The following is a 25,775-nucleotide window of genomic DNA, read 5'->3' on the forward strand; positions in this document are numbered from 1 at the left end:
CTCCTTTCGGTAGAACCTGTGTTTTACTTAACATGGGGCGTGTTCTATGTATTATGCTGTATTTGCACTGTATGCAGATGTATACCTCCAGTTTATCCAAACCATATATATTAAGATTTGAGATATTTTATATTTAATATATAAAAACATATATATTATATTTAATTTGGTTTAGAGATGACCTAAATATGATGTAAACATGCAACAAAAAAGCAAAAAATCAGCAATGCTGTATTAAGATCCATTAACTAAAGACAAAAAGCAAGGTAAATGCAGTGATAATCACTATATTCATTCATTTATCTTCCGTAACTGGAGCCTTTTCCAAGAAACACTGTTCACAACACAATATTATACTGTGTATTCTGTAAGTATTCAGAACTTTTAACTTTTTGCACACTTAACTGTTGTCTTTCTAACCTTTATTTAACTGAAAAAGTGCAAAGGAAAGATTTCCACTGATCTCAGTTATCAACTTTATTGTATTTTGTAAATATAAACAAATTTGGAATTTGAAGCCTGCAGCACAATCAGGAAAAGTTGGGACAGGGCCATGTTTATCACTGTCACATCACCTTACCTAAACTTTTTAATTGTTTGCAGACTGAGTACACTAATTGTTTCAGTTTTGCTGCAGACTTCAGCTGCTCAGCTATCCGTGGTTATGCTGCTCTGATTCTGCTCTTCATTATGAGAGACAAATCTGGGCAAAAGCACTCTGTCTACGAAGACACACTGTTGTAGAATGTGCAGAATGAGTCCTGGTATTTTCTTTTTATGAGGGTTCTTTAAAAAGTTTCCACACTTTTCTAACTCACATTACATCACTTTTCTACAGTCACCTTCCTTTGCAATGCATTTTCCCAGCGTTGTACCATTTTAATGGCATCAGCAAAAAAAATATTTGGTTGAGCGTGTAGCCACTGATGCTCAGCTGCTTTCACATCATCATCACATAAAAATCTTCTTCCACTTAAAGCTTCTTTGAGAGGTCCAAATAGGTGGAAATTCTCAGTCTCTCAGACACGACCAATTACTACTCCTCCCACCCTCACCTTTTCCAACAAAAATATAAAAGTGTGGAAACTTTTTGAAGAACCTTTGTATAATAACCGTGCACTTTCTGTGAAAAGATATTGCCCTGATGGGAGCATATGTCTCTATAAAATACCAATATAAACACTCCGCGTCAATGTTACCCTTACACATATGCACTGATGCACCCTTAAACCTGACAGGTGTTTGTCTGGATGGTTCTTTTTGTCTTTGGAATGGAACCAGATGTCTGTTTTTCTCAAAATCAAGCAAAGAAGTGGACTCATCTGACCACAGCACATTTCCACTCTCAGTCCATCAAAGATGAGCTCAGGCCCAGAGAACATGGCGGCTTTTTGCATACAATTAATGTATGACTTTTTCTTTGTGTAATAGAGTTTCAGACTGCATTTCTTGATGCAGTGGTGGACTGTATTAGCTGACAACATTTTTCTAAGTTCTCCTGTGCTCATGTGGCTATATTTATCACAGTAACATGACATTTTCTTGTGCAGTGTCACCCAAAGCCTTGAAAGACCTAAATTGCATAGAGAAATAGAGAAATGTTCTTTTTAAACTGATTGACAATTCTCACATGACGTTTGGTACAAAGTGATGAGCCATGACCTATTTTTCCCTGCAAGGACAGAGCCTTTGACGAATCCTCCTTTTATACCCAATCATTTTAAAATGATGAAACTTAAATATTCAAGCGTATTACTCTTATTTTGCCCCTGCCCCAATGTTTTTTGAGTGTATTGCAGGTATTAAATTATAATTTTACACAATACAATTAGGTTGGTCAGTGAAAACATTGGAAATCTTGTTTTTTCTTTGTGTTTTTGTCAGTTAAAAATAGGTTAACAGAAAGTTATTAAATCACAGATTCTTGTCTTTATTGCATTTTATAAAATACCCTAACTTTTTAAGAAATGGTGTTTATATTATTCTCTTGCCAGAGGAAAAGGTGAGTTTCTTTTATGCAGATGAAAAAATCAAAGAGTACTTTACAGGTACATTTTTGTTTACTCAGGCACAAAAAGTGCAAATGTATACTTTTAAAGACACAGCAGTAATCTTCAAGGTGCAATTCTGTACTTTAAATGATGTTTCACTACAAGAATGTTTCTCCCAAGGGTTGCATCCTGGTGACAAGCATATGTATTTTAAATCTCCAATTTAGTACTTTTATCCTGGAATTGTAGAACTGTGTGATGTTCAGAAACTGACGATGCATAAAACTATTCTCTAAAAGACAATGCAGCATTGTTAAAGTGCATCATTTTGGCTGGGTGCCACTTGAGGGAGAATCATTATGATAACACAATTTACCTTGGATAACACAGTGCCCTGGCAAAGTCAATCACACTTTAAAGCTACACTGCTTGGCCAAATAAATTGTCACAGTTTGGATTTAAATAAGCAAATACTTAAAAGTCTTTTATTAAATAATTACTGCACTAATTCATATGTTTAAGCTGGCAACAAATTCTTTACTCTAACTGATGCAGTGAATAGCTCAGCATTTCCTAAACAATCATGTTGGAAGACAAATCCCACGTTAATGGAAAATATGTTATTATGTTTTAGATGGAACAGATAATATGCCAGCATCAAGCAAAAACCGAAAGAGATCGCTGAAATTACTAAACAGCTGTGTGGCCATAAGAAAACCACTTGTTAGTTGGGTTTATTGAAAAAGGACTTCAATTTACTAAGGAGCATACAAATTGGACTCTGGAGCAATGGTAAAAGGTCATGTTGTCTGATGAGTCCAGATTCACCCTATACTAGAGTCATGGGCATGTCAATAAACCTATAATGCATAATGCCCACTGACCAAGCCTCTGGAGGCAGTGTTATGATCTCAAGTTGCTTCAGTTGGTCAGGTCTAGGCTCAGGTTATGTGGCAATAAAATAAAGTCAGCTGACTACCTAAGTGTACTGAATGACCAGATTATTCCACCACTTGATGTTTTTCCAGAATAACAATGTCAAGATTCATCAAGCTCAAATTGTGAAAGAGGTGGTTCACAGAGCACGAGAAATCATTTTCACACTTGAATTGGCCACCATAGAGACCTGACCTTAACCCAATTGAACGTCTTTGTGATGTGCTGGAGAACACACTACAGAGAGGTTTGACTCTTGTCATCAATACAGTGCGACTTTAGATGCAAGTAAATGCTGTGACATTGCAAACAATGCCACAGAAAATATAGATCATAATCAAAGCCAAAGGCGGTCCAGTGAAACATTAACATAAGCATTTTTGGCCAGAGTTTGAAAACCTAGCTTGTGCTTAATTCAAAAGCAAAGGCAACCATCAACTTCCAATAAAACTAATCATGCACTTTCTAAAGGTCCAATCATGGTTGGCTATGGTAAATCTGTGTGTGTAGGGGAATTGGGATAATTAATGATACAAGTGTACATTTAATTCTTTCAAGAACAGCAAACTATGTACAGTACGTTTCAAATATTGAGACGAAAAGACTGATTTCACTGATTAATGATGATGATTAAGACACCACAGAGCAAGGTAAGAAGTTAATTGCTTAATTTTGCCATGCAGTACATCTGTCTGAAAACATCTGCAATTATTTTTTGTTCATTTTTATTTAGGTTTTTCATTTGTTGCCCATCTGTATCTGTCCAAAGTAACCTAGCTCCAAATACAATCTAATGAATTCTTTTTTATTTTAAATACCAGATTTGTGTTATGTTTTTATAACTATTGTGAGCAGGTAAATGTTCTTTTGATGACTCTAAACGCTGTTGCTTTTCATGTATTAAAATGTCTGCTGTTTGAAAATATTTTAAATATTTACTGTAGCAGATTTATGCATGATGACTCTTTTGTGCCAAATATCCAGTTCTCTCTTTATTTTAATTTAGCACTTCATTTGATGTTATTTATTACATGTATTTAAGAATTGTATTTAAGAAGCTAGTTTGGGCTGTTAAAGAAATGATATTGTTATGGCATCTAATAAAAGCACTAAAATGTGGTAGTGTCTCTCATGTTTGTTTTTTTCAACTGCATTTTTTTCCCAATTTCCCCCCCAATCTAGTTGTATCCAATTACCCGATTGCATTTTGCATCGTCTGTACTGCTGCTGACTTCCACTCCTGACCAAGGAGAGTCGTGACACACGCCCCCCTCCGACATGTGTGCAGTAGTTTACTTTATCTTTTCACCTGCATGAGGTGGGTTTTACCGCTGTGCCACCTAAAAAATAGCCAAATTGATTATAATCTGAAATGACAAAAAGAATGACTAAACACTCAGGTGGTGCAGCAGTAAAACTTACTGGCCCAACACTGCTAAGATCCCAGTTCTGCTATTGGCCAGCTGGACATCTACGTAGACATTATTTGCTATGTCTACGGGAGGGCAGGCTGAAGGGATTTCTCACTGCTGCTGCAGTTGCGGCCTCTGCTGGCTGGTTGATGGTGCCTGCACAGAGACTGGGAATAATGGGGAGCAGTGCATAACTCTCTGTATGAGATACTGATCCCTGTGTGAACTTGGGCAGGTGAAAAAAGGTGATTGGCTACTGCACATGTTGGAGAGGGTGTGAGTTATTCCTGCATTTTATGCATTTAACACATTCCAAAAAAGTTAGGCCATTCTTTCTCACAACACTTAAAACTCTTTAAACTGAGCCTTCTTAGTTGTCTAGTAATAGAGAAATCCTCACCAAAGTCGCATCCTCTACAGAAAAGATAAATTAAAATCTCTTCTGTGACAGTTTTGCGTGTGCTTATTTAATTAAGCTCCCTCAGATGTGAAATCAGGCCATTTATATGTCCCATAAGAAGCAGTCACCTAGCAACAGTGCTGTATTTAGAGCGGTCTAATCCACAGAATAGGTCAAGTGTGATTTCACTGAGAAGAGATAATGTAAAGAGAGCACACTTGTAGAATTTAACTTTTAATCTTTAGAATGTATTCATACATATGTAGTAGTACATCACCAAAGGCACTAAAATAAATTAGCCTTCTTTGTCTTTAGTTTTTCAGTTGCAGTCAGTGGTTCACTGTGAAGCTCGTTTTTTTTTTTAGTTGTAAACAACACTTATTCTTTGTTTTTCATTTTTAATGTGGTAACAACTCAGATATTGGCCAAATGTCCAACTGACATCCTCAGAATGGGTCTGTGTTTTAAAGAGCAATCCCATGTCTACCATTCTGGGAATCACTTGCTGCAGTGTTGTTTGATGAAAGCAAGTTTCTATACCCATTTCCCCTTTCTATCTTTTAACAACTGAAAATGGGGACCATTGCCAGAGCTTTCTTGTTTTAAGCCGAGATACAGTGTATTGTGTATACTGTGTATTGTTTTAAAGCTTGCTGCTCAGTGTCACAGACTCACAGCCAGCAGAAAGCGGTTAGCAGTAGGTGGTATAAGACAATGTACAAAGCCTTGCGGTGAACGAAGCACAAAACACTTATGTAAAAGCAGCCCAAGCTGTTTCTTTTTCAGCCTGACACAGTAAGTGTTATATAGTATACAAAATTATTTAATGTTAATATTTACACTATGTAAAATAGTCCTAATTTTAAGATGTCATATATATTTTACTGTTGACTGTTCAGTGGCACCTTCACATTGTAGTCCTAATCATACACAATGTAAGACACAACAGTATTAATCAGCCTGTATATCCTGCCCCCTATTTATTTTTACAGTTTATCATTGGCAGGTATTTTATTTCTATTATGTATTGATTAAATATATGTTTAGAAAGTGTATAATTCAAACACCTGACTGACCGATCAAGGGCATTTGGTCTTTAAATAATCCAAAGGTTGCCAGATTTCTGACACTGTGTTGCATCCACAATCAACACAAGGTCCAGAGTGTAAATTAAAAGCAGTATGATCCAAATGTTGTTAAACCTAACTGTACAAACATTAAGCCCAAACTAAATATAACATTTCTTTTTTGTAAAGTTCATCACAGTACGACGTCAAATTGTTGGGTAGGACATGACATTACTGATACTGCAACTGCACTAGTAGCTAGAATTAAAATCATAGTTTTGTTGGTAACATTGCTGACAAGCAGTTATTGTTTGTTTGGCTTTTTATTTCAGTCGGCCTGTGTTTGTGTGTGCGCGACATGCCTAGTGCCATGATGTAATTGTTCACTACAGTGAACATGCAACAATTAAGCAAAATTCATTTTACAAAACTTTATTTCTTTCAGGTGGCCTCCCAGGTACCTCTATCTCATGGTCACAAAAAAAAAAACTTACAGTAAAGTTAATTACCAGCATTTTCACAGTAGTGCATAAAAAGACAATGCCATAATATACTTTTCTTTACTGTGGGAAAGCAGGACCTTCTTTTCAATGTGCCACGATGTAAATCTGTTCAATAACCACAGAAATAAATCTATCCAGTACAACATAAATAAAAAAAAATGGTAACAAGTCCTTATTTGGTCTGTGGACCAATTGGCTCTGTGCTGGGCAGTTGATTGGTGAAGGGAGTCCACTGGCCTTGGATGCTCGGGTTGTCTGTGTGAAAGGGCTTTCGAATGCGGATGATGTCCAGGCCAGACTGGTCGGCCATCTTGGTAATCAGCTCTGCAATCTGCTGTGAGGTTTTATTGGTGACGAGCTCTTCCTTCACATTGCCATTTACTGTGTGGATAAAATTTTTTTTAATTTTAGCTTTTCCACAATATTACTAACTATAAATAGTCTCAAATTCAGGATATGTTTAAACAAAGTCAAAATTTACACAAGGAGAAACAACGCAGATGCAATATTGTACTGCAGAATTATTTGTAAATGGCCAATTACAGCTCTATATAACCTTACCGGAATACCTTTTAAACTGTAATTCATAGGGGTGCAGAATTAATTTTTTTATTAATGGAATGCCGGTTGGTAAAAGCCATGTCTTCCCTATAGTCATGCCACATCCCTTTACTGTATTACCTTTATTAGCTTTAAAAGATGTCTCTGCATCTCAACAGGTATTCAGCTATTATATACATCAGGGGCCAGTAAACACACGTGTTGTTTAATGTCTTGACCCAGTAAACTGCTGCAGCTGCTGCAATGGGATTTCATGTTTAAACCCTACCGGGTAAATACTTTCTACATTCTAAAAATGCACAAAATTACAATTGATTACAATTCTAAGCCTAAAATTATTGTATGAAAGAATTTATACTTACAATATTCAGCGACTATCTTTGGAATTCTGCATGACTGGGGAGAGACATAGACAACAATGCCTGGGTTTTTCTGGGCAAAGTCAACCACACCATCCTCAATAAAATCCCTGTGAAGAAAACCAATATGCACTTAACCTGTAATACAAAAAGATGCAACAAAAGATGCAAAAAAAAAAACCACCCTGTCTATTTAAATGTGCAAAAATTACTATTTTAGGAATGTCCCAATCTATTACCAAGGATTACGACTGAAAAGGATTACAGCTGTAAATCTGTACTTTATTTCAGATGCCTCAAAGTCAATAAAAAAACAATAAAATAATGCAGCTCAATCAGGACTACAGATTATGCCATTTAAGATTACAAGAAACAGTAACTTTCTTACACAGAAACTAAACACTATCAAACTCTGAACACCGACCAGACGGATGGCCGAGCGTCTACAGCAGGGGTGCCCACACTTTCATGGCTATTTCAGTTGACAGGTGATCGCGATCTATTTTTTAAAAAGTTTGGCCTCATCATTTTTCAAAAAAAAGCTTTGTAGCTTTTTTAAAATGCGCTTCAGTTGCCTATACTGATATTCAGCATTACAGGGCAAGCGACTCAAAAATCACACTAACCATATTCTGATGATTTGCACTGAATGGTGTCAGCCAGGCTTATGTAGTCTAAACAGTAGCTGCTGATGCCAATTCTCAAGCAAGGCTTCCAAGTGTTCATCAGTGAGGGTGGACTGATATATAGACTTAATTATTTTGATGTGGGAAAAGGCTGATTCACAAAAGTAAGTTGATCCAAAAAATGCTGTCAAATATGTGGCACGTATTCTTATGTTTGGATATTTTTCCTCAGCCAGCAAGTTCCAAAATTGTCCACCAGATGCTGTTGTTGTTGTGTTGTGTTTTATCGACATTATAAGCTCTGTATTTAGAGCCATCTCTATTCTACCAGATGCCCTTGACTTCATATGAATGTCAGATTGTAGGGTTAAAATGTCTCCGCTTCTTCCACATTTAAACGGAACAGCCGTCTTTGCAGTGTTCTTGTCCGAATAGAAGCGTTGATTTCTTTGTGCTTGGTTGCACACTCATCTTCACAAACAGTGTAGGTTACAAAAGGAAAAATACAAAAATGCCGCATACTGGCTATTGATGAATGAAAACTTTCTAGATTAGCGGTGCTTTAGGTGGGCTGAGGCGTAGCTATGGTAACAAACCGCAAATTAAAGAAACAGTGGCCTGTGAAACATGTCAATCACGTTGACCTGTTTGAATTAAGCGCGATCGCGATCAACATATTGGGCACTCCTCATCTACACAGTCATGGTTGCCTGTGTTTGTTGGCAGAAGCCCTGCCCTGTTTTCTGGTGGAACCGTACATGTCGCGATCCTGACCAGGATAAAGCGTGGGATAAAAATGAAAGAAAAACAATCAATGCTATCAGAATTGTTCTGTCAGTAGGTGACGGTGACAGAGATCCATGGAAAATCCAGTGCCTGAGGTCGCATTATCAAGCCCTCCACAACCAAAATGTTTAATAAACAATCAAACTATTAGACTGTACAGGGGTACCTTGAAACTCGTCGTCAATTGGTTCTGGAACTGGCATTGACTTTAAACGACGAGTTTCAAGGTATTTTTTTCCCCATAAGGATGTATGGGAAACCTGTTAATGCGTTCCATAGTCCTGTGGAACAGCATATATTTTAGGCTAATGTAAAATAATGGGGTTGTTTTTTTTTTTAATGCATTTTCTCCCCATTTTCCTCCCGATTTAGCGCACTCAATTTTGTCTTCCGCTGCTGAGAGATACTAAACTGCATCCGAGGAGAGCACGCCGCTGTACACGCCTCTTCCGACATGTGCACAGCCCTCCTCTTCTCGCCCCTGCTTTCTGCACAGGCATCTCTTCCGCCAATCAGGGTCCTTACACGGCATATGAAGCCCCACCCACCCACCCACACAAGCTGCGTCCGGAATCGCATATTTACAGAGTATGTACTAGATTGGAGGAGGTATGCACTACTTGGCCGGTAAAAAAGTACATACTTTCAGTACAGAAGTATGCAGTATGCACACAACACCGCTACGTACTACATCCACCATCTTACCAACGTCAAGTGATGACGTGGGGGACGTGATGACGTAATATCACCATAGTTACAGACTCATTACAAACCCCACTCACCAAAATTTTGGATATTTATCGTCTTTTTGTTATTTATTCGTCTTTAAAATTTTATTTATCTTACTTACTTTACTTACTTACACTTGTAAACAGAGGACTCTCCGTTTTCCGCTATCTGTCTTGTTTCTTATTCCGCTTCGAACGCCTACGCAGCTCCAGTTGCATTATGGGATACATTAGCGGACAACAAGTGTGCATCGCTTGCATACTCAAACATGGCTGCCCAAGAAGTAGGTCATCCGGGTACTTCTCGCGTACCTCTTTATGTATACTATGTATTCGGACATACTAACCGCTCTCGCGTACTACTGAGTATGGAAGTATGCGATTCTGGACGCAGCTATAGTCCGGCTCCCATCCTGCAGACACAGTGGCCAATCAGTATCTGCTGCAGGCACTGCCAATTATACCCGCTAGATGGCGGCCAGCCAACCGGAAGCAACATCGAGTTTCGAACCGAGGAGTTCAGGAACTCGTGCTGGTGTGCAAGCGGAATATTCCGCTGTGCCCTAATAGAGTTGTTCTTGACACTTATACACCAAAAATAACACAAATATATATTAAAAAACACTGAAATACAATTGCAAAACATTTAAATACAATAAAACCTGCACTTGACCTTCACTAGCTATAACAGCTGCTCTATTTCTCGTTGATTTCTTACCTGATTCCCAGTGAACTCTGAGCGTTCTTGGAGAAGACCAGAGAAACCCGCTTCAACTGGCACACATACCGACCTACACCGTTCCGAAGAACACTCTGTAAAAAACGACTCGGGGTTCCTCGAGCAGTCATGACAAAGTCCAGAAATCTACTGGAACATGAAGCATTAAAAACAAAATGAACTAAAAGAATGAATGCTGTACAGAACTGATAACTGATCTGTACAGAGTTTGTCCTGACAGCCGCATGAAAGGACGCACGCGCAAAAGCATAACTATGGTCCGAGCATGATAACCATCCGGGTAGAAATAAAACCAAAGCAGAGTAAACAAGTTTTATAACATACACATATGCATAATTAAACCAACACATATTTCACTTTATTGTGATTTATTATTATAGTTACCTATTTATTTATATTTATTTTATAATATCAACAACTTGAACGATAAACTAACATAGACATATATACTTCGTAAATATGTAAACCTATGCCACACACGTACCATAAAGTTCACTTAACTTTATTATATATTCATTAAAATCCAGATTCATAAAAATGTTACATCATATACAGTATTGCAATCGCATTTCAGCATTTTATTAACGGAATTCTAACGCCGAACACTTTGTTTAACCCGGAGTTGTTTTGAAAGCCCAAGTTACGAAAGGTCGTGAGAAGGCGTTTTCTTCTGTCCACCCGTTTTCTGGGAAGCACGCCTCCTGTTCTATGATTGGCTTTGTGTCAAATTTTACAAGCATCTTACCCAATAGTCGAACAACAATATGGCTTGCTAGCCAATCGCAGTGCAATAGAATGCAGGACTTATCTGAATACGGTGGGGGGAAATAATGTCACGTAAGATGCATGTTGTGTGCATGTGAGGTTAAACGTGGATGGATTTTGTATTCGGCGCTGTGTAATGAAGGTTTTAATTAGCATTTGCAGATTTGTCATTCAGGTGAAGTTAAATGTTGTTCATTAGAAATATGTGTTCTATTTGCTGATCTTCTTGGTCTTGTGCATGGACCTACTGCATGTACAGGTGAACCGTTATTCGTAAAGTTTAATGATATGTTCTTAAATAGCATGGTAACAGAAACTAAATATAACATTAAATGTAAAAAGTGTACATATATATATATATATATATGTGTGTGTGTGTGTGTGTGTGTGTGTGTGTGTGTGTGTGTGTGTGTGTGTGTGTGTGTGTGTGTGTGTGTGTGTGTGTGTGTGTGTGTGTGTGTGTGTGTGTGTTGATCAGCCAAAACATTAAAACCACCTCCTTGTTTCTACACTCACTGTCCATTTTATCAGCTCCACTTACCATATAGAAGCACTTTGTAGTCCATCTATTTCTCTGCATACCTTTCACCCTGTTCTTCAATGGTCAGGACCACCACAGAGCAGGTATTATTTAGGTGGTGGATCATTCGCAGCACTGTAGTGACACTGACATGGTGGTGGTGTGTTAGTGTGTGTTGTGCTGGTATGAGTGGATAAGACACAGCAGCGCTGCTGGAGTTTTTAAATACCATGTCCACTCTATAACACACTCCTACCTAGTTGGTCCACCTTGTAGATGCAAAATCAGAGACGATCGCTCACCTATTGCTGCTGTTTGAGTTGGTCATCTTCTAGACCTTCATCGGTGGTCACAGGATGCTGCCCATGGGGCGCTGTTGGCTGGATATATTTTCGGTTGGTGGACTATTCTCAGTCCAGCAGTGACAGTGAGGTGTTTAAAAACTCCATCAGTGCTGCTGTGTCTTATCCACTCATACCAGCACCATGTCAGTGTCACTGCACTGCTGAGAATGACCCACCACCCATATAATACTTACTCTGTAGTGGTCCTGGGAGAGTTCTGACCATTGAAGAACAGCATGAAAGGAGGCTACCAAAGCATGCAGAGAAACAGATGGACTACAGTCAGTAATTGTAGAACTACAAAGTGCTTCTATATGGTAAGTGAAGCCAATAAAATGGACAGTGAGTGTAGAAACAAGGAGGTGGTTTTAATGTTATGGCTGATCGGTGTATATACATATATATGCATATATATATATATATATATGCATATATATATATATATATATATATATTATAAAATAGTGCTATATATTACATTCATGATTAGTAGATATTACCAACTGTTTTTTGTTTTTGATGTTACAGATGTAAATATTAATGTGGAGACACTTCTTAAGGAGTTCAGCCTGCCTTTTACAAGGGGCAGGCTGTAGACTTCAACCCAGTCATCTTCCACCCCTAAAATACATCACCTATGTTCAGGTGCATCACCTCTCACTTTTGCATCATCCTCCAAGAAAACCCTCTTGGTGCTACATTCATGGACCATCAAGGCTTTTGTTATTCAGCAGAACACTGAAAAGAGACACAAAGTCTACAATTGACATTCCTGTAAACCCTGTCACAGTGACTGACATTAAGCAGTATTTACGATCTAAAGGTATTCTCTTTCACGATGGCTATAGCTGCCTACATGCTTCCAGTATATTTGAGGGACCAAAACCACTTGTCTCTGAAGAACGTGGAAAAGAAACCTACTCAATGTTTATTGACAAAATGACTGGACAGTTCCTCTGTAAAGAGACTTTGGTGGAGGGGAGCTGGGAAGACCTACAGGACTGTCTGGAGGTGATGCAGAAAGAAGGACAGACCTTAATTAGCCCTGATGTACTCCTGAGCTACTCGGAGAGCCTGGAGGAGCAGGAGGAGAGACAGACTGAACTAAAGGAGGTGCAGAGGATTTGGAACAGCTCAGTGGCTTTTTCGGATCTTCTTGAGGAGGAGGTGCAACTCATCAAAACTATGTTCCAGATTAATAAGCTTACCAATTCGACTTTAAAGAAGTTTGGAGTGAGATTTTTTAAACCCACTAAAAGCCTCGTATTTCCCTGGTTTGGAGGGCGAGATGCAAGCCTACGTGGTGTAAAACTGCTTTCTGCGGCTACTAAAAATGACCAGGTGGTTTATACAGAAGCTAGTTTTCCAAAGTTGTCTAAGTACTGCAATCTCTTTGGACTACATTTAGTGGGACGCAAGGATACAGAGGTGGTACTCGCAGGAAGTGAAACTGATTGCATGGCTGTTAGTCAGGCCACTGGTTTGCCTGCATTGGCACTGCCACGAGGAGTCAGCTGCCTACCACCGGTCCTGCTTCCTTACCTTGAACAGTTTAAAAAGGTCACACTGTGGCTGGGTGGGGATATGCGGTCTTGGGAGGCTTCAAAAATCTTTTCCAGAAAACTGGGATTGAAGCGGTGTTCTTTGGTGCGGCCAGGAGAATTACAGCCGTGTGCTAACGAGGCGCTAGTCCATGGTAGAAACCTTACACGTATCGTTAAAGCATCTATTCCTGCGGCACACAAATCTATAGTGTCATTTAAGCAGCTCAGGGAAGATGTATATGGAGAGTTGGCCAACATGGAGCAGGTAGCTGGAATTAAGTGGACTCGTTTTCCTGAGCTCAACCGAATTTTAAAAGGCCATCGGACGGGAGAGCTCACTGTTTTCACAGGTATGACAAAGACAAGTTTAAATATAGTCTAGTTCACATAAATAAGTCTTGATCTGTTTCTATTCTCATATGATAATAAATTATAAAAATGATCTACATGTTTTGTTACATTCCCAGGTCCTACTGGTAGTGGGAAGACCACTTTTATCAGTGAGTATGCCCTCGATTTATGTATGCAGGGAGTAAACACACTTTGGGGCAGCTTTGAGATCAAGAATGTACGCTTAGCCAAAATCATGCTGACCCAGTTTGCAATGCACAGACTGGAAGACAACCTGGACCAGTATGATTACTGGGCTGATAAGTTTGAGGATCTTCCACTCTACTTCATGACCTTCCATGGACAACAAAATGTTAAGTAAGTAAAAGTTTCAAGCAATATAGATATATATATATATTTTTTTATAAAAGAGCAGAGAAACACAGTGGCTCAGTGGGAAGCACTGTCGCCTCACAGCAAGAAGGTCCTGGGTTCGATCCCCGGGTGGGCCGGCCCGGGTCCTTTCTGTGCGAAGTTTGCTGTGTCTGTGTGGCTTTTCTCTGGGAGCTCCGGATTCCTCCCACAGTCCAAAGACATGCAAGTGAGGTGAATTGGAGACACAAAATTGTCCATGACATTACATTACATTAAACTTGTGAACTGATGAATCTTGTGTAATGAGTAGCTACCATTTCTGTCATGAATGTAACCAAAGTGTGTAAAACATGACGTTAAAATCCTAATAAATAAATAAATGTAAAAGAGCACTTTTTTTTTACTTTTAATGGGTGAACCAGGGGTGTATATTTATGTCCAAATCCACACTTCAGTCCAAAACAATGGACATAATCAGTACTGTGTATGGCTCTGTGCATCACTTTTTCTAAGAAATTACGAACAACATTGAATAATTGTATTAAATTGTATTAAAATCAATACCATTCTATTTGAGATGGGTGATTCTTTGTTCTCTATTCTAACATGTAACTCCTTTATTTACTTTACAGGACAGTGCTTGACACCATGCATCATGCTGTTTATCTGTATGACATCAGTCACGTGATTATTGACAACCTGCAGTTTATGATGGGACAGGAGAACCTCTCCGTTGACAAGTGAGACACATATTTACAATAATTCTCCGTTCAAAAATTTTTTTTACATGTATTAATTTATGTATTCACTTTCTAATTAAATTCCTAATTTGATACCAAAAAAATTCAAAAAAGTTGGAACAGCTGCAGTTTAAGACCAGGAATGCTGTAAAAAACATCTAAAAGAGCTAATGCTATTATGATTGAGTAAAAAAAAATTAACGTCCAGTTGAGGTTTGCTGTTTTGCTGTTTCAGGTTCTGTCAGTCTCCCAACGAGTACATCTTTTTCCTTTCAGTTAATGGTTTAATGTGATTTTTTACCAGGTTTGCTATGCAAGACAACATTATTGGAGCTTTTAGGAAATTTGCTACAAACAGCAGCTGCCATGTGACCATGATTATTCATCCAAGAAAAGAGGAAGATGACAAAGAATTACAGACAGCATCTATTTTTGGCACAGCTAAGGTTAACATGTCTCTCTTCACAGAATATTCATTTTAGTACTACAAAATGTCTATATCTTTAGCTATATATGGATTACACTAGTTTCCAATAGGGGTAACTTGTAAAGATTTTGTTACAGATGTTTTCTTCCTGATACAACTCTTGCTTTCAAATAGCAATAAATTTAATGTGGAACAAGTACGTTCTTTCCTAAAAAACAACAATAATTAGGGAACTGACAGTATACAAATATTAAATATATATTTAAACATTTTTAATTTTCAGTTATTTATTTTATATACTAAACAATGCGTGATATTGTGGTGTGTAGGTAATAATGGCACCTTTAATCAGCTTGCAGGTATGCACTCTTGTGATTTACAAGTGGGCTCCTAGAGTAGAGTAGGGAGACATAGTAAATGACTAACAGGTAGAAGACTCTTTTAAAACATTATTATGCTAAGTCATTTATAATGCTAAAAGCCAGCTAAATACAGTGAGTAGCAGTGGTCAATAAACCTTCTGTAGCAGAACAGGAAAATAAGATCTCTGGCAATATGGGACTATAACCAGAAGATAAATTTATCTGCATTAACAAAGCACATCTACAGTAGATCTAGAATACCTGTAAAAGATAGAATTACCCTGATGTTTGTTTGTTTATTAGGATTTTAACGTCATGTTTTACACACTTTGGTTACATTCATGACAGGAACGATAGTTACTCATAACACAAGGTTCATCAGTTCACACAAGGTTATATCGAACACAGTCATGGACAATTTAGTATCTCCAATTCACCTCACTTGCATGTCTTTGGACTGTGGGAGGAAACCCACACAGACACGGGGAGAACAGGCAAACTTCACACAGAAAGAACCTGGACCGCCACACCTGGGGATCGACCCAGGACCTTCTAATTACCCTGATGTAAAAATGACATCTACAGTACTAATTGAATAGGGCATATGTGTACATGTATTAAATAATTATTTCTAAGCATTTTAGTCGCACCACATTTGATTTTTAAAATAACATCTGTAATGCTTAAATACTCTGTTATTGAGTTCTAGGCAAAATATGTGTTATTGTATAATGCTTGAATTGTGAAAACTCTTCTCTACTTTTATATCCACAACAGGCAAGTCAGGAAGCTGACAATGTGCTCATCCTTCAGGAAAAGAAGCTTGTGACGGTTCCTGGCCGCAGATCTTTGCAGGTAGCCAAGAACCGTTTTGATGGAGATGTGGGAATTTTCCCTCTGGAGTTCAACAAGTCATCACTTACTTTCTCTGCACCAGTTAAAAACAAGCAAAAACTGCGGAAGGTCAAGGGGGACAGGACTGAGAGCGAGCATATAGAGGAGACTCAAGTCAATGAAAGAAATCAGAAAGTCTCAAAATCTGCCAAAGAGCCTAAAGTCCCCAAAACAGTAAAAGAGCCACCAGCTAAAAAAGAATAAAATGACTGATGAAGAAAAGAAGCAATAGCAAAGAGTTCAGTGCTTACATTTACAGCATTTAGCAGACACTTTTATCCAAAGTGACTTACAGTACTGTGACAGTATACAAGCTAAGCAATTTAAGGTTAAGAGCCTGGCAGTGGTGGGGCTTGAACCAGCAACCTTTTGATTACAGGTCCAGTACCTTAGCCGGTAGGCTACAACTGCTTCCAACAAGTGCTGCAATACGGCTCTAACATTTGAGGTTCCTATACATATTTTGTCTCATTTTTAAGTCAGTATGTCTGTTTGTTATTGGACTAGCAAGTAAATTTTGACGGTACTAGATGAATTTATAGTTACATGAGAATGTAACCGTAATTTATCTGCCTACAGTACTGTAGATTAACTGTGCATCTGTTACTTTTTACAAGAAATGGTTCCTACATGTGTATTTAAAATGATTTTTGTTTTGTACTTTTTGTATAAATGATCAAGCATATTTGCTTGTCAAACAGTATGGAATCCTGATCAGTGTTGATGTTCAAAGTAAAAGTTCAGGAAGTACTCACTTTAATTATAATCCATCTAATTGTTGGCAAAAATGTATTGTTCTAAAGATATTCTTTATATTTTTTACTAATAAATAATGTTTTAAAAGGTATTTTAAGTGTCTCTTGAGAATTGCAAGCCAAGACAACCACTTCAGTAAATGTTTAACAGACATAAAATGCACATATTAAAACAGTGACCACAGCTCATACTTTATTTTATTATATTTATAAAGAGATGAATATTACATGATCTGTGTAAAAGCTAAGATAAATGTCTGCACATTGCTGATACAAACCTCATATAAACCATTTTGTTAAAGTCATTACCTAGAGACATGGCTGAAAATATTGCTACCTTGACTCTTGTACAAGCAAGACACAGAAAGGCCTGAAATGCATGTTCACATCTCAGGGTTCTTCTGGGAGAATGTGCTTTGGACAAATGAAGTAATAGAGCTTTTTGTTGAGTCACACAAACTTCAAGTTTATAGCATCAAAATTAAGCATTCGACAAAAAGAACATTACACATACTATGAAATGTGGATGAGGTTCAGTGATGTTTTGGGCTTGTTGTGCTACCTTAGGAAATGTGTACTTGTTAATTTGTGCAGGTCACAATTATTTCAGACGACTATTAAGGGCATTTAGGAGCAGAATGTACAGCCCTGTGTCAGCAAGCTGTGTCTCACTCGCAAGTGATTGGTCTTCCAGCAGGATATAATGACCCAAGATACACATCAAAAAGCACCAATGAATGAATAAGAAAAAACATTGGCCCATTCTGAAGTGACCTGCAATAAGTCCTGAACATTTGTGCACTGCACCCCTCAAACTTAAGAGAGCAAGAACAGTTAAATAAGTTAAAAAAGAAGAGTGGGTCAAATTACCAGAAAAGAGATGGAGAAATCTTATTTAGAATGACGTTGTATTGTAGTCTGTGCCTCCAATGGCTGTGCTACATAATATTAAGGGTACAAATATTTGTCCATGCTATTTATATTGAATATTTTAATGATGTGTTCAGTCATAAATTAAAAGTAAAGTTTCTGTTCTGTTCTGTTCAATAATCTATCAATTTCAAGTAAATTTAGAGAACATTGGTAGGTAGGATTATAAGAGGGTGGAAGGGTACCACAAGGGTACAAGTATTTCTGGCCACGTTTGTGAGCTCATGTTGTTTAGACTCATATTTATGTTACAGTAATTCAAGCTGATGCACTTGATATATAAATGCTGCATTACATTTTAACATAACTTTTAAGTTCTGTAAATGCAAAATATTTTTTATTAATATTGTTCACCATTATAAGCTCTCAGGTGGTGCAGCAATTTAATACACTTGCCCACCATCTTGTAGCAGTGCCTGGTTAGGTGTTCAACATACACAGGTTGTCTGGTTGGGGCACTGGCACGACTAATGAAACAATACAGAAGGAGTAGTGTGGTTTCCATATGTGCTTAAATTACACACTTATCAAATATCAGAAAACGTGCGTGCTAGTCTACGGCCCTCCTTGACCAGTGTGGGTGTCATGCAGCTAACAGGCAGAGGTTGCCTGAGTGCACAGGAAATTTAGCAAGTAGCCAGCAGAATGTTGAGGGGTTTTATTGCTATTCATTCATTGTCTGTTTTACCACACAGCTCTATCCTGGTTAGGGTCAAGATGGGTCCGATTCATAGGATGAAACACCCCAGTCAGGTCGCCAGTCCATTACAGGGCGGATATGCACACACACACACGCTCTCTCTCTCTCTCTCTCACACACACGCGCTCTCTCTCTCTTTCTCTCTCTCTCACCCACACACACACACACACGCTCTCTCTCTCTCTCTCTCTCTCACACACACACACACACACACACAATTTTAGTAACCTCAATTAGCCTGGCTGCATGTCTTTGGCCCTGTTGGAGGAAACTAGACCACAGGGAGAACAGGCATTCACATTTGCAGCATTTAGCTGATGTTTTTATTCAAAGCAACTTACACTTATCACTGAATCAAGCAATTAATGGTTAAGGGCCTTGCTCAGGGGCCCAAAAGTGGCAACTTGTTTTTTAACAGTTGTGTTAAAAAACATGATCCAAGGTTAGTATAGTTAACTATACTCACAAAATACATACACATTACATACTAATAATGTTACAATAAAAAATATATATGCTTAAATTAAGATCTGTACAACTAAATGAACATTTTACATATTTAAAAACTGACTGCATTTTATGTTTTGTGTGGAAACTGATTGCAGAGAAACAATATTTTCCAGTGACATGCACTGTGTATTTATCTATTATTTTCTAAAGGTAAAATAATAACAACAATAACCACACATTTCAGCCCCTAATATACTAAGTACTGTACTGTATATTGCTGTTTACTAACGTAGAACATACAAACATAATTTTAACCATTTTTAAGCTTTAGTCTAGCATTAGACAGTGTTAGATCTACTTTTTTGTTACTTTTTTCATTTTTTACTCCTGTGATTGTGTATTGCTTACTCCACATTGGCAAGATAGTCTTATATATAGGTTAAAATAATGGGAGTTAAAATAACAATAATAATAAAATAATAAAATAAAATAATAATGGGAGTTAAAATAATAGTCTTATATATAGGTTAAAGTAATGGGAGTCAAAATAATAATAATAAAATAATAAAATAAAATAATAATGGGAGTTAAAATAATAGTCTTATATATAGGTTAAAGTAATGGGAGTTAAAATAATAATAATAATAAAATAAAATAATAATGGGAGTTAAAATAATGGGAGTAGGATGGATACGTAAGATATTTAGATTGCTGTGCGCATGACCCGTGAGACTGAAGTCGTTTTTGTCCCAATTGGAGCGTCACGTGATCTTTCTACACCAATCAGACTGTCGGTTGAAGTACAGAACCTGATAGATACAGATTTGCGCGTGACTTCATCTTCGTTTACGGAAGCGCGTGACTTCTTATACAACTGGTTTTATTGAAATATCAGGTTTTTATTTAGTTCCGGCTGTGTTGGATCTGAACCGGTGTTTGTAACAGAGCACAGCGGTCTGAGTGATCAGTACATCATGGCTCGGAGGTGTGGGAATGAGAAGGAGAACATTAGCGTGTTAGTGGAGGAAGCGCGCCGGGTTTACAGAGAGAAGTTCGCTGAGGATCCGTGTGTGGCTGTGTGTGCTCCAGGTCGTGTTAATCTGATCGGAGAGCACACTGATTACAACCAGGGATTTGTTCTGCCTATGGTGATTTCTCATTTTAGCTATGAGTAGCAAAATGTCATCTGAGCAATTTAATTAAAACAAACTGAAATCATTTATATGGTAAAAAGTAATGAAAAGCTAAAATAATGTGGTATGCACAGCTTCATATATTTGAGGATATGGACAAATCACATTTAAACCAGTGATAGCTTAGCGGTTAAGGTACTGGACTAGTAAACAGGAGGTTTCCGGTTCAAGCCCCGCCACCACCAAGTTGCCACTGTTGGGCCCCTGAGCAAGGCCCTTAACCCTCAATTGCTCATTGTGTGTAAGTCACTTTGGATAAAAGCGTCTGCTAAATGCTGTAAATGTAAACTCATGCTAAATATTAGTGACACTTGCCATCCATTAAAGTTAAGCTCTTTTAGTAAGATTATCCTGACATTTACTAAGTTGCATCTTGCTGCAAAAGAAGTTTGATGGTGGTAGCATTATGCTTTGGGTCTTTTTTTCTTTGGCTGGAACTGGGGCTTTAGTCATGGTGGAGGGAATTGTAAATTATATCAGTATCAGTTAATTTTGACACAAAACCGTTAAGTCTCTGCTATAAAAGCTGAAGAGGAATTTTACCTTTTATCATGACAATGACCTAAAGCATACCTCCACTTCAACTTATTGCTTCATGGTTTTTGTGGCACAACAGGCTGTGTGCGCTGTTCTCATTTTTATGGTTTTAAGTTGCGTAAGCTTCAGGGTGACTGTTTTTTAACTACTTAAACAGTACTATTATTAATGATTAAAAATGTAGTTTATTGGAAATTGTGTCAACCACTGTTGTGGCAAAAATAATTACCAATTTCTAATTTTTTTTCTACAAGCAATGAAAGTAAACACAAATTATCTCTGAAGGATGAGCTTTTCCACTGCTTTACTGACCGGTGTCACAAGACTAATAAAGAAGCATGTTATTGGTCTGGTGGCAACTACAATAAAGCAGTGTAATAGCTCGTCTTTAAGGACATAATGCAGCAAAGTAACATCTCCATGATGGGTACATAATTCATTAGTAAAGCTTTGATTCTGTAAACAACTAAACATTCACATAATGTTTTCCCGTTAAAACGTTTCTAAATTATTACAGGCTTTGCATCTGGTGACAGTTATGGTGGGCAGCAGTGCCTCTGGGAAGAGCTGTTCTGTTGTAACCACTACAGAATCTGCAGATGAGCCAAGGAGAGTGGACTTTGATCTACCAACAGACAGTGCACCTCTGATGAGGGGACAGCCAGCCTGGGCCAATTATGTTAAAGGCATAGTTCAACACTATAGAGGTATGCTGAAAGTTTTCCAGAGACTCTGTACTTTATCTTCTTTCTTTTTCTTTTTTTTTTTTTTATGAAAGTTAGTGACAGGAAGAAAGACAAGCAGTAAAATTGTATGCTATTTATCCGTTTAGCTCAGACCTTGCCTGCATTTAAAGCTGTAGTAGCCAGCAGTGTGCCGCTAGGAGGTGGACTGTCCAGTTCTGCTTCACTTGAAGTGGCAGTGTACACCTTCCTTCAACAGTTGTGTCCAGGTAAGGAAAATAACATTTAATATTAAAAAATAACTGATTATCTGACAGCACAAACTAGCTAATATACACTAAACAGTAAGTTGACACCCATCATCTATTTAGCTGTTAATCTAATTTCAAAACTATGGACATTTAATATGGGTTTCACTCCTATCATTATAACAGCTTTCCCTCTTTTAGTAAGGCTTTTCAGTAATGTTTGGAACATGATGTTTAAGATTTAGCCACAAGCGCATTTGTGAGGTAGGCATTGATGTAGATGCAAAAAAGCCTATCAGTTAGCATACTGATTAACTTCATAGATATTGAATGGGCCTGAGGTCAAGGCTCTGAGCAGGCTAATTTTTGTAAACCTTGCTTTGTGCAGGTGCATTTAGGTGAAGCATCATTTAGGATTCCAGTTTCCACAATGTACTTAACACCACTCTAACTAGAGATTGTTCATATTCATCTAAGGTCTGTTTGTAGTTGCTCACATTTTATATTTATAGCATTAAGTAGATGCTTTTATCCAAAACAAATGTACAATTGGAATAAACGGGATCTGTCTATCCATCCATCCATCCATCCATCCATCCATCCATCCATCCATCCATCCATACAAAGAGCCTTGCTTAATGGCCTAACAGTGGTAACTTGGCAGTGGAGCGGCTTGAATCAGTGACCTTCTCATATTCCGGTATTCATGAAGCTCCTGATAAACAGCTCTAGTGCTGATGATTTCAGGGTTAGATTAAAACTTGCTAGTGATAACAGACAATTTTAATGCACTAAATGTTTTAGTACATTTGACTAAATTTTTGTACTTTTTTGACTGAGCTTCTTTTAAGATGTTTCCTTTACAAATAAATAACAGTTGACCAGGGCAGTTCTAGAATTTTGTCAGCTGACCTCAATCCTAACCATGTGAGAGTGTTTGATTTGTATGTAATGCATGTACTGCAGGGCACAGCTGTGTGTCATCTAATAAAATGTGTAAAATCATCTAATAAAACATATTTTGTCTCTTTTAACAGATGATGGAAATAAAGTAGCAAAGGCACTAGCATGCCAGCAGGCAGAACACACTCATGCTGGGGTGCCCTGTGGTATTATGGACCAGTTTGTTTCAGTGCTAGGCAGAGAGGGCCATGCATTGCTCATTGACTGCAGGTAATTGTTGTCCTTTTGTTCAGATACTGTCACATACTCTCTTTTAGTTAAATCAGCAATATTGTAAACAATAGACAATATTAATATTATAGATGGCTTGTATGATGCATTGCTTGTTGACTAATGGCACTGCTTGCTGTCCATCCCAGATCGTTAGAGGCGACCGCTGTACCACTGACTGATCCTGGTCTGGTCATTCTTATTACCAATTCCAATGTAAGGCACTCACTGACCGGAAGCGAGTATCCCACTAGACGAAGACAGTGTGAGGAGGCAGCAGCCATTCTGGGCAAGAGCAGTCTAAGAGATGCCACACTGCAAGATCTTGAAGGTAAAATATAGCAATTCAAAAGGAAACACATTTGCATTACTGTAAAACTGGTTGTGCAGCACAGCTGGATGTAAAACAGCAGCATGGGGTCCAAAGAACTGGGCTTGAGCCTATAGCTTCTGATCACTTTCCAGAAGGAGTTTCACATGTATTTGTTGCATTCCAATGTTTTTCCTCCAGTTTTGGGTGGTGCAGCAGTAAAACATGTTAGCACACCAGAGCTGACATCTCAAACTCGCGAGCTCTGTTGCCGGTAGGCTAGGTGTCTGTACGGACAATGATTGGCTCGTCCAAGGGTGGGAGTGCCGGAAGGGATTCATCATAACTGCTGCAATCATGGCCTCAATAGCTATTGCTGTCTGATCAATGGCACCTGATCAGAGACGGGGGATAATAGAAATTGGTGTGTGATTCTCTGTGTGCAATACGGATCTCCATATCAACCTGCCTTGTGCAGGTGAAAAAGAGGCAGTCGCCTACTGCATACGTGTTAGAGGGGGAGTGTGTTAGTCACGGCTCTTCTCGGTCAGGATGAAGGTCAGCAGCAGTAGAGAAAGCAAAACACCTTCCCAACACTTGCAGAAGTTGGATTGAATGTTCTTAATCAACTGTAGGTGTGAGTAGGTAAGTGAATGTGTTACCGTGCAATGGATTGGTGCCCTGTCCAGTGGTGATCCACTGTGACCCTGACCAAGAAAAAGCTGTTATTGAAAATAATGCACACACATTGATATTATTTGCTGTTTATTCATTAATTGAACAGTCATTTTCAGGTCACACCACAGCATCTTGATTGAGTTATGGTCTGGACTTCCTCTCTGGACATTCCCCTCTATAGACCATTCTGTTGTTTATTTACCTTTGTGTTTCAGGTCATTGTTTTTTTGCATCATTCAACTGCTACACCAATTGTTTTGTCCAGACCTTTAGGGAGCAAAGCTGCCATAAACTGTGATGTATCCTCCACTATGCTTCACAGTTGGTATAAGGGATTTTGGTATTAGTGTCAGGTTTTCCTTTAAACATAGCCTTGTTCATATTTTTGTTTCATTTCATTTACAAAAGCACTGTAAAACATCCAGCTGGACATTTGCTTGAGCAGCAATAGTTTTCTGCTGTCTTCTCTTTGGTGTCTTTCCAATAGTTTTTCTGTGTTTTTTTTTTAATAGTGGACATAGTTTTAAAAGTTTACATACTTGTTTCTAAACTGGAATGATTAATGTTAATAATTATTCAGTGTTTGTGATTCAATGAAAGTAAAATTGACTTTGTATTAACTGCAGATATCCAACAATGGCAATGTTTTCACTAACCTTTTCTGCAAATGTAGGTGCCAAAGACAGATTAGATAATGTAACATACCATCGAGCTCATCATGTAATAGAAGAGATTGATCGCACAGAAAAAGCAGCAAAGGCACTCACTTCAGGGGATTATCCCAAGTTTGGAAAGCTTATGGTGGAGAGCCACAATTCACTTAGGTAATATATAAGATTTGTATATTTACTATATATAATGTCATTGATTTTTACATTGCCTAGTATCATCTTGCTGTTAATCTTGCTAGCACTGTCTGTTTAGAGACCTTTATGAGGTGAGTTGTCCAGAGCTGGATGCTTTGGTAACTGCAGCAATGGAGGTTAAAGGAGTGTTTGGAAGTCGGATGACGGGTGGAGGGTTTGGTGGATGTACAGTTACGCTGCTTCAATCTGATGCCACAGAAAGAACTATACAGCACATAAAGGTATTAAACTGACAATATGTTTTACAGTTTGGTAATTTTATTTTAACTGAGAAGGTACTGTTTTTTTTTTAACAGGATAGGTACAAAGGATGCCCCACTTTTTATATAACAACCCCATCTGATGGAGCTCAAGTCCTTACTTTATAAATGAGAAATCAAAAATAAAGTCAAAACAATATTCCAACACATTTTGATTTTCCAAACTGATTTTTGAAAACTTTTTGTTTTTTAAAAATATGTATTCCATTTTAATCAGTCAGTTTCAATGAAAATGTAGTTTCTTTGTACAGTTATGTGAAGAAATATTTAAATAAAAAATGTAATTAAATCTCAACTAAATGAAATACACGTGTGTGTAGTGTTTTTCCTAAGTAAAATAAAATACTCTTAATTAAACATTGAATGGCATATACTTCTAGTGTCTTGGCACATTAATGCAGTATATGTCACATGACTCATAGACAAAATACATTTTAGAAGACATTAGAAAAAGTATTATTTTCATTCACTTAAAAATTTGGGATATATACAGCGGTAAAGAGTAGGAGCTCCTAAACCTTAACCAGCCAGGAACCATGTTCAGTCAAAAATATTGACCAGATAGTAAGCGTAACAGATTCAT

The 25,775-nt window shown here is 37.8% G+C and overlaps 3 protein-coding genes across 4 annotated transcripts; 2 read left to right on the forward strand and 1 right to left on the reverse strand.

The window, feature by feature from the left end:
- Positions 1-6,222: 6,222 nt before the first annotated feature.
- On the reverse strand, positions 6,223-10,337 carry mrpl43 (mitochondrial ribosomal protein L43). The gene is made up of 3 exons (XM_063003729.1): positions 10,088-10,337; positions 7,233-7,339; positions 6,223-6,690 (listed from the first exon to the last, which is right to left on the reverse strand). Exons 1-3 carry the CDS (start codon positions 10,216-10,218, stop codon positions 6,482-6,484), a joined length of 447 nt encoding a protein of 148 aa, XP_062859799.1. The 5' UTR covers positions 10,219-10,337; the 3' UTR covers positions 6,223-6,481.
- A 714-nt stretch (positions 10,338-11,051) lies between these two features.
- twnk (twinkle mtDNA helicase) lies at positions 11,052-17,243 on the forward strand. Its single transcript, XM_063003730.1, has 6 exons — positions 11,052-11,132; positions 12,266-13,631; positions 13,749-13,989; positions 14,619-14,726; positions 15,031-15,172; positions 16,293-17,243. The coding sequence occupies exons 2-6, from the start codon at positions 12,278-12,280 to the stop codon at positions 16,611-16,613; spliced, it is 2,166 nt and encodes a 721-aa protein (XP_062859800.1). The 5' UTR covers positions 11,052-11,132; positions 12,266-12,277; the 3' UTR covers positions 16,614-17,243.
- A 2,866-nt stretch (positions 17,244-20,109) lies between these two features.
- galk1 (galactokinase 1) lies at positions 20,110-25,497 on the forward strand. Of its 2 annotated transcripts, none has more exons than XM_063003732.1 (8): positions 20,110-20,392; positions 21,492-21,681; positions 21,807-21,926; positions 22,943-23,078; positions 23,228-23,409; positions 24,740-24,890; positions 24,991-25,153; positions 25,229-25,497. In XM_063003732.1, exons 1-8 carry the CDS (start codon positions 20,219-20,221, stop codon positions 25,298-25,300), a joined length of 1,188 nt encoding a protein of 395 aa, XP_062859802.1. In that variant the 5' UTR covers positions 20,110-20,218; the 3' UTR covers positions 25,301-25,497. The 2 variants fall into 2 exon arrangements, with proteins under 2 accessions (XP_062859802.1, XP_062859803.1); XM_063003733.1 differs by lacking the exon at positions 20,110-20,392 and adding an exon at positions 20,475-20,678.
- Positions 25,498-25,775: the final 278 nt, after the last annotated feature.

Source organism: Trichomycterus rosablanca, chromosome 10 (genome assembly GCF_030014385.1).
Source record: "Trichomycterus rosablanca isolate fTriRos1 chromosome 10, fTriRos1.hap1, whole genome shotgun sequence".
Classification (NCBI taxonomy): Eukaryota; Metazoa; Chordata; class Actinopteri; order Siluriformes; family Trichomycteridae; genus Trichomycterus; species Trichomycterus rosablanca.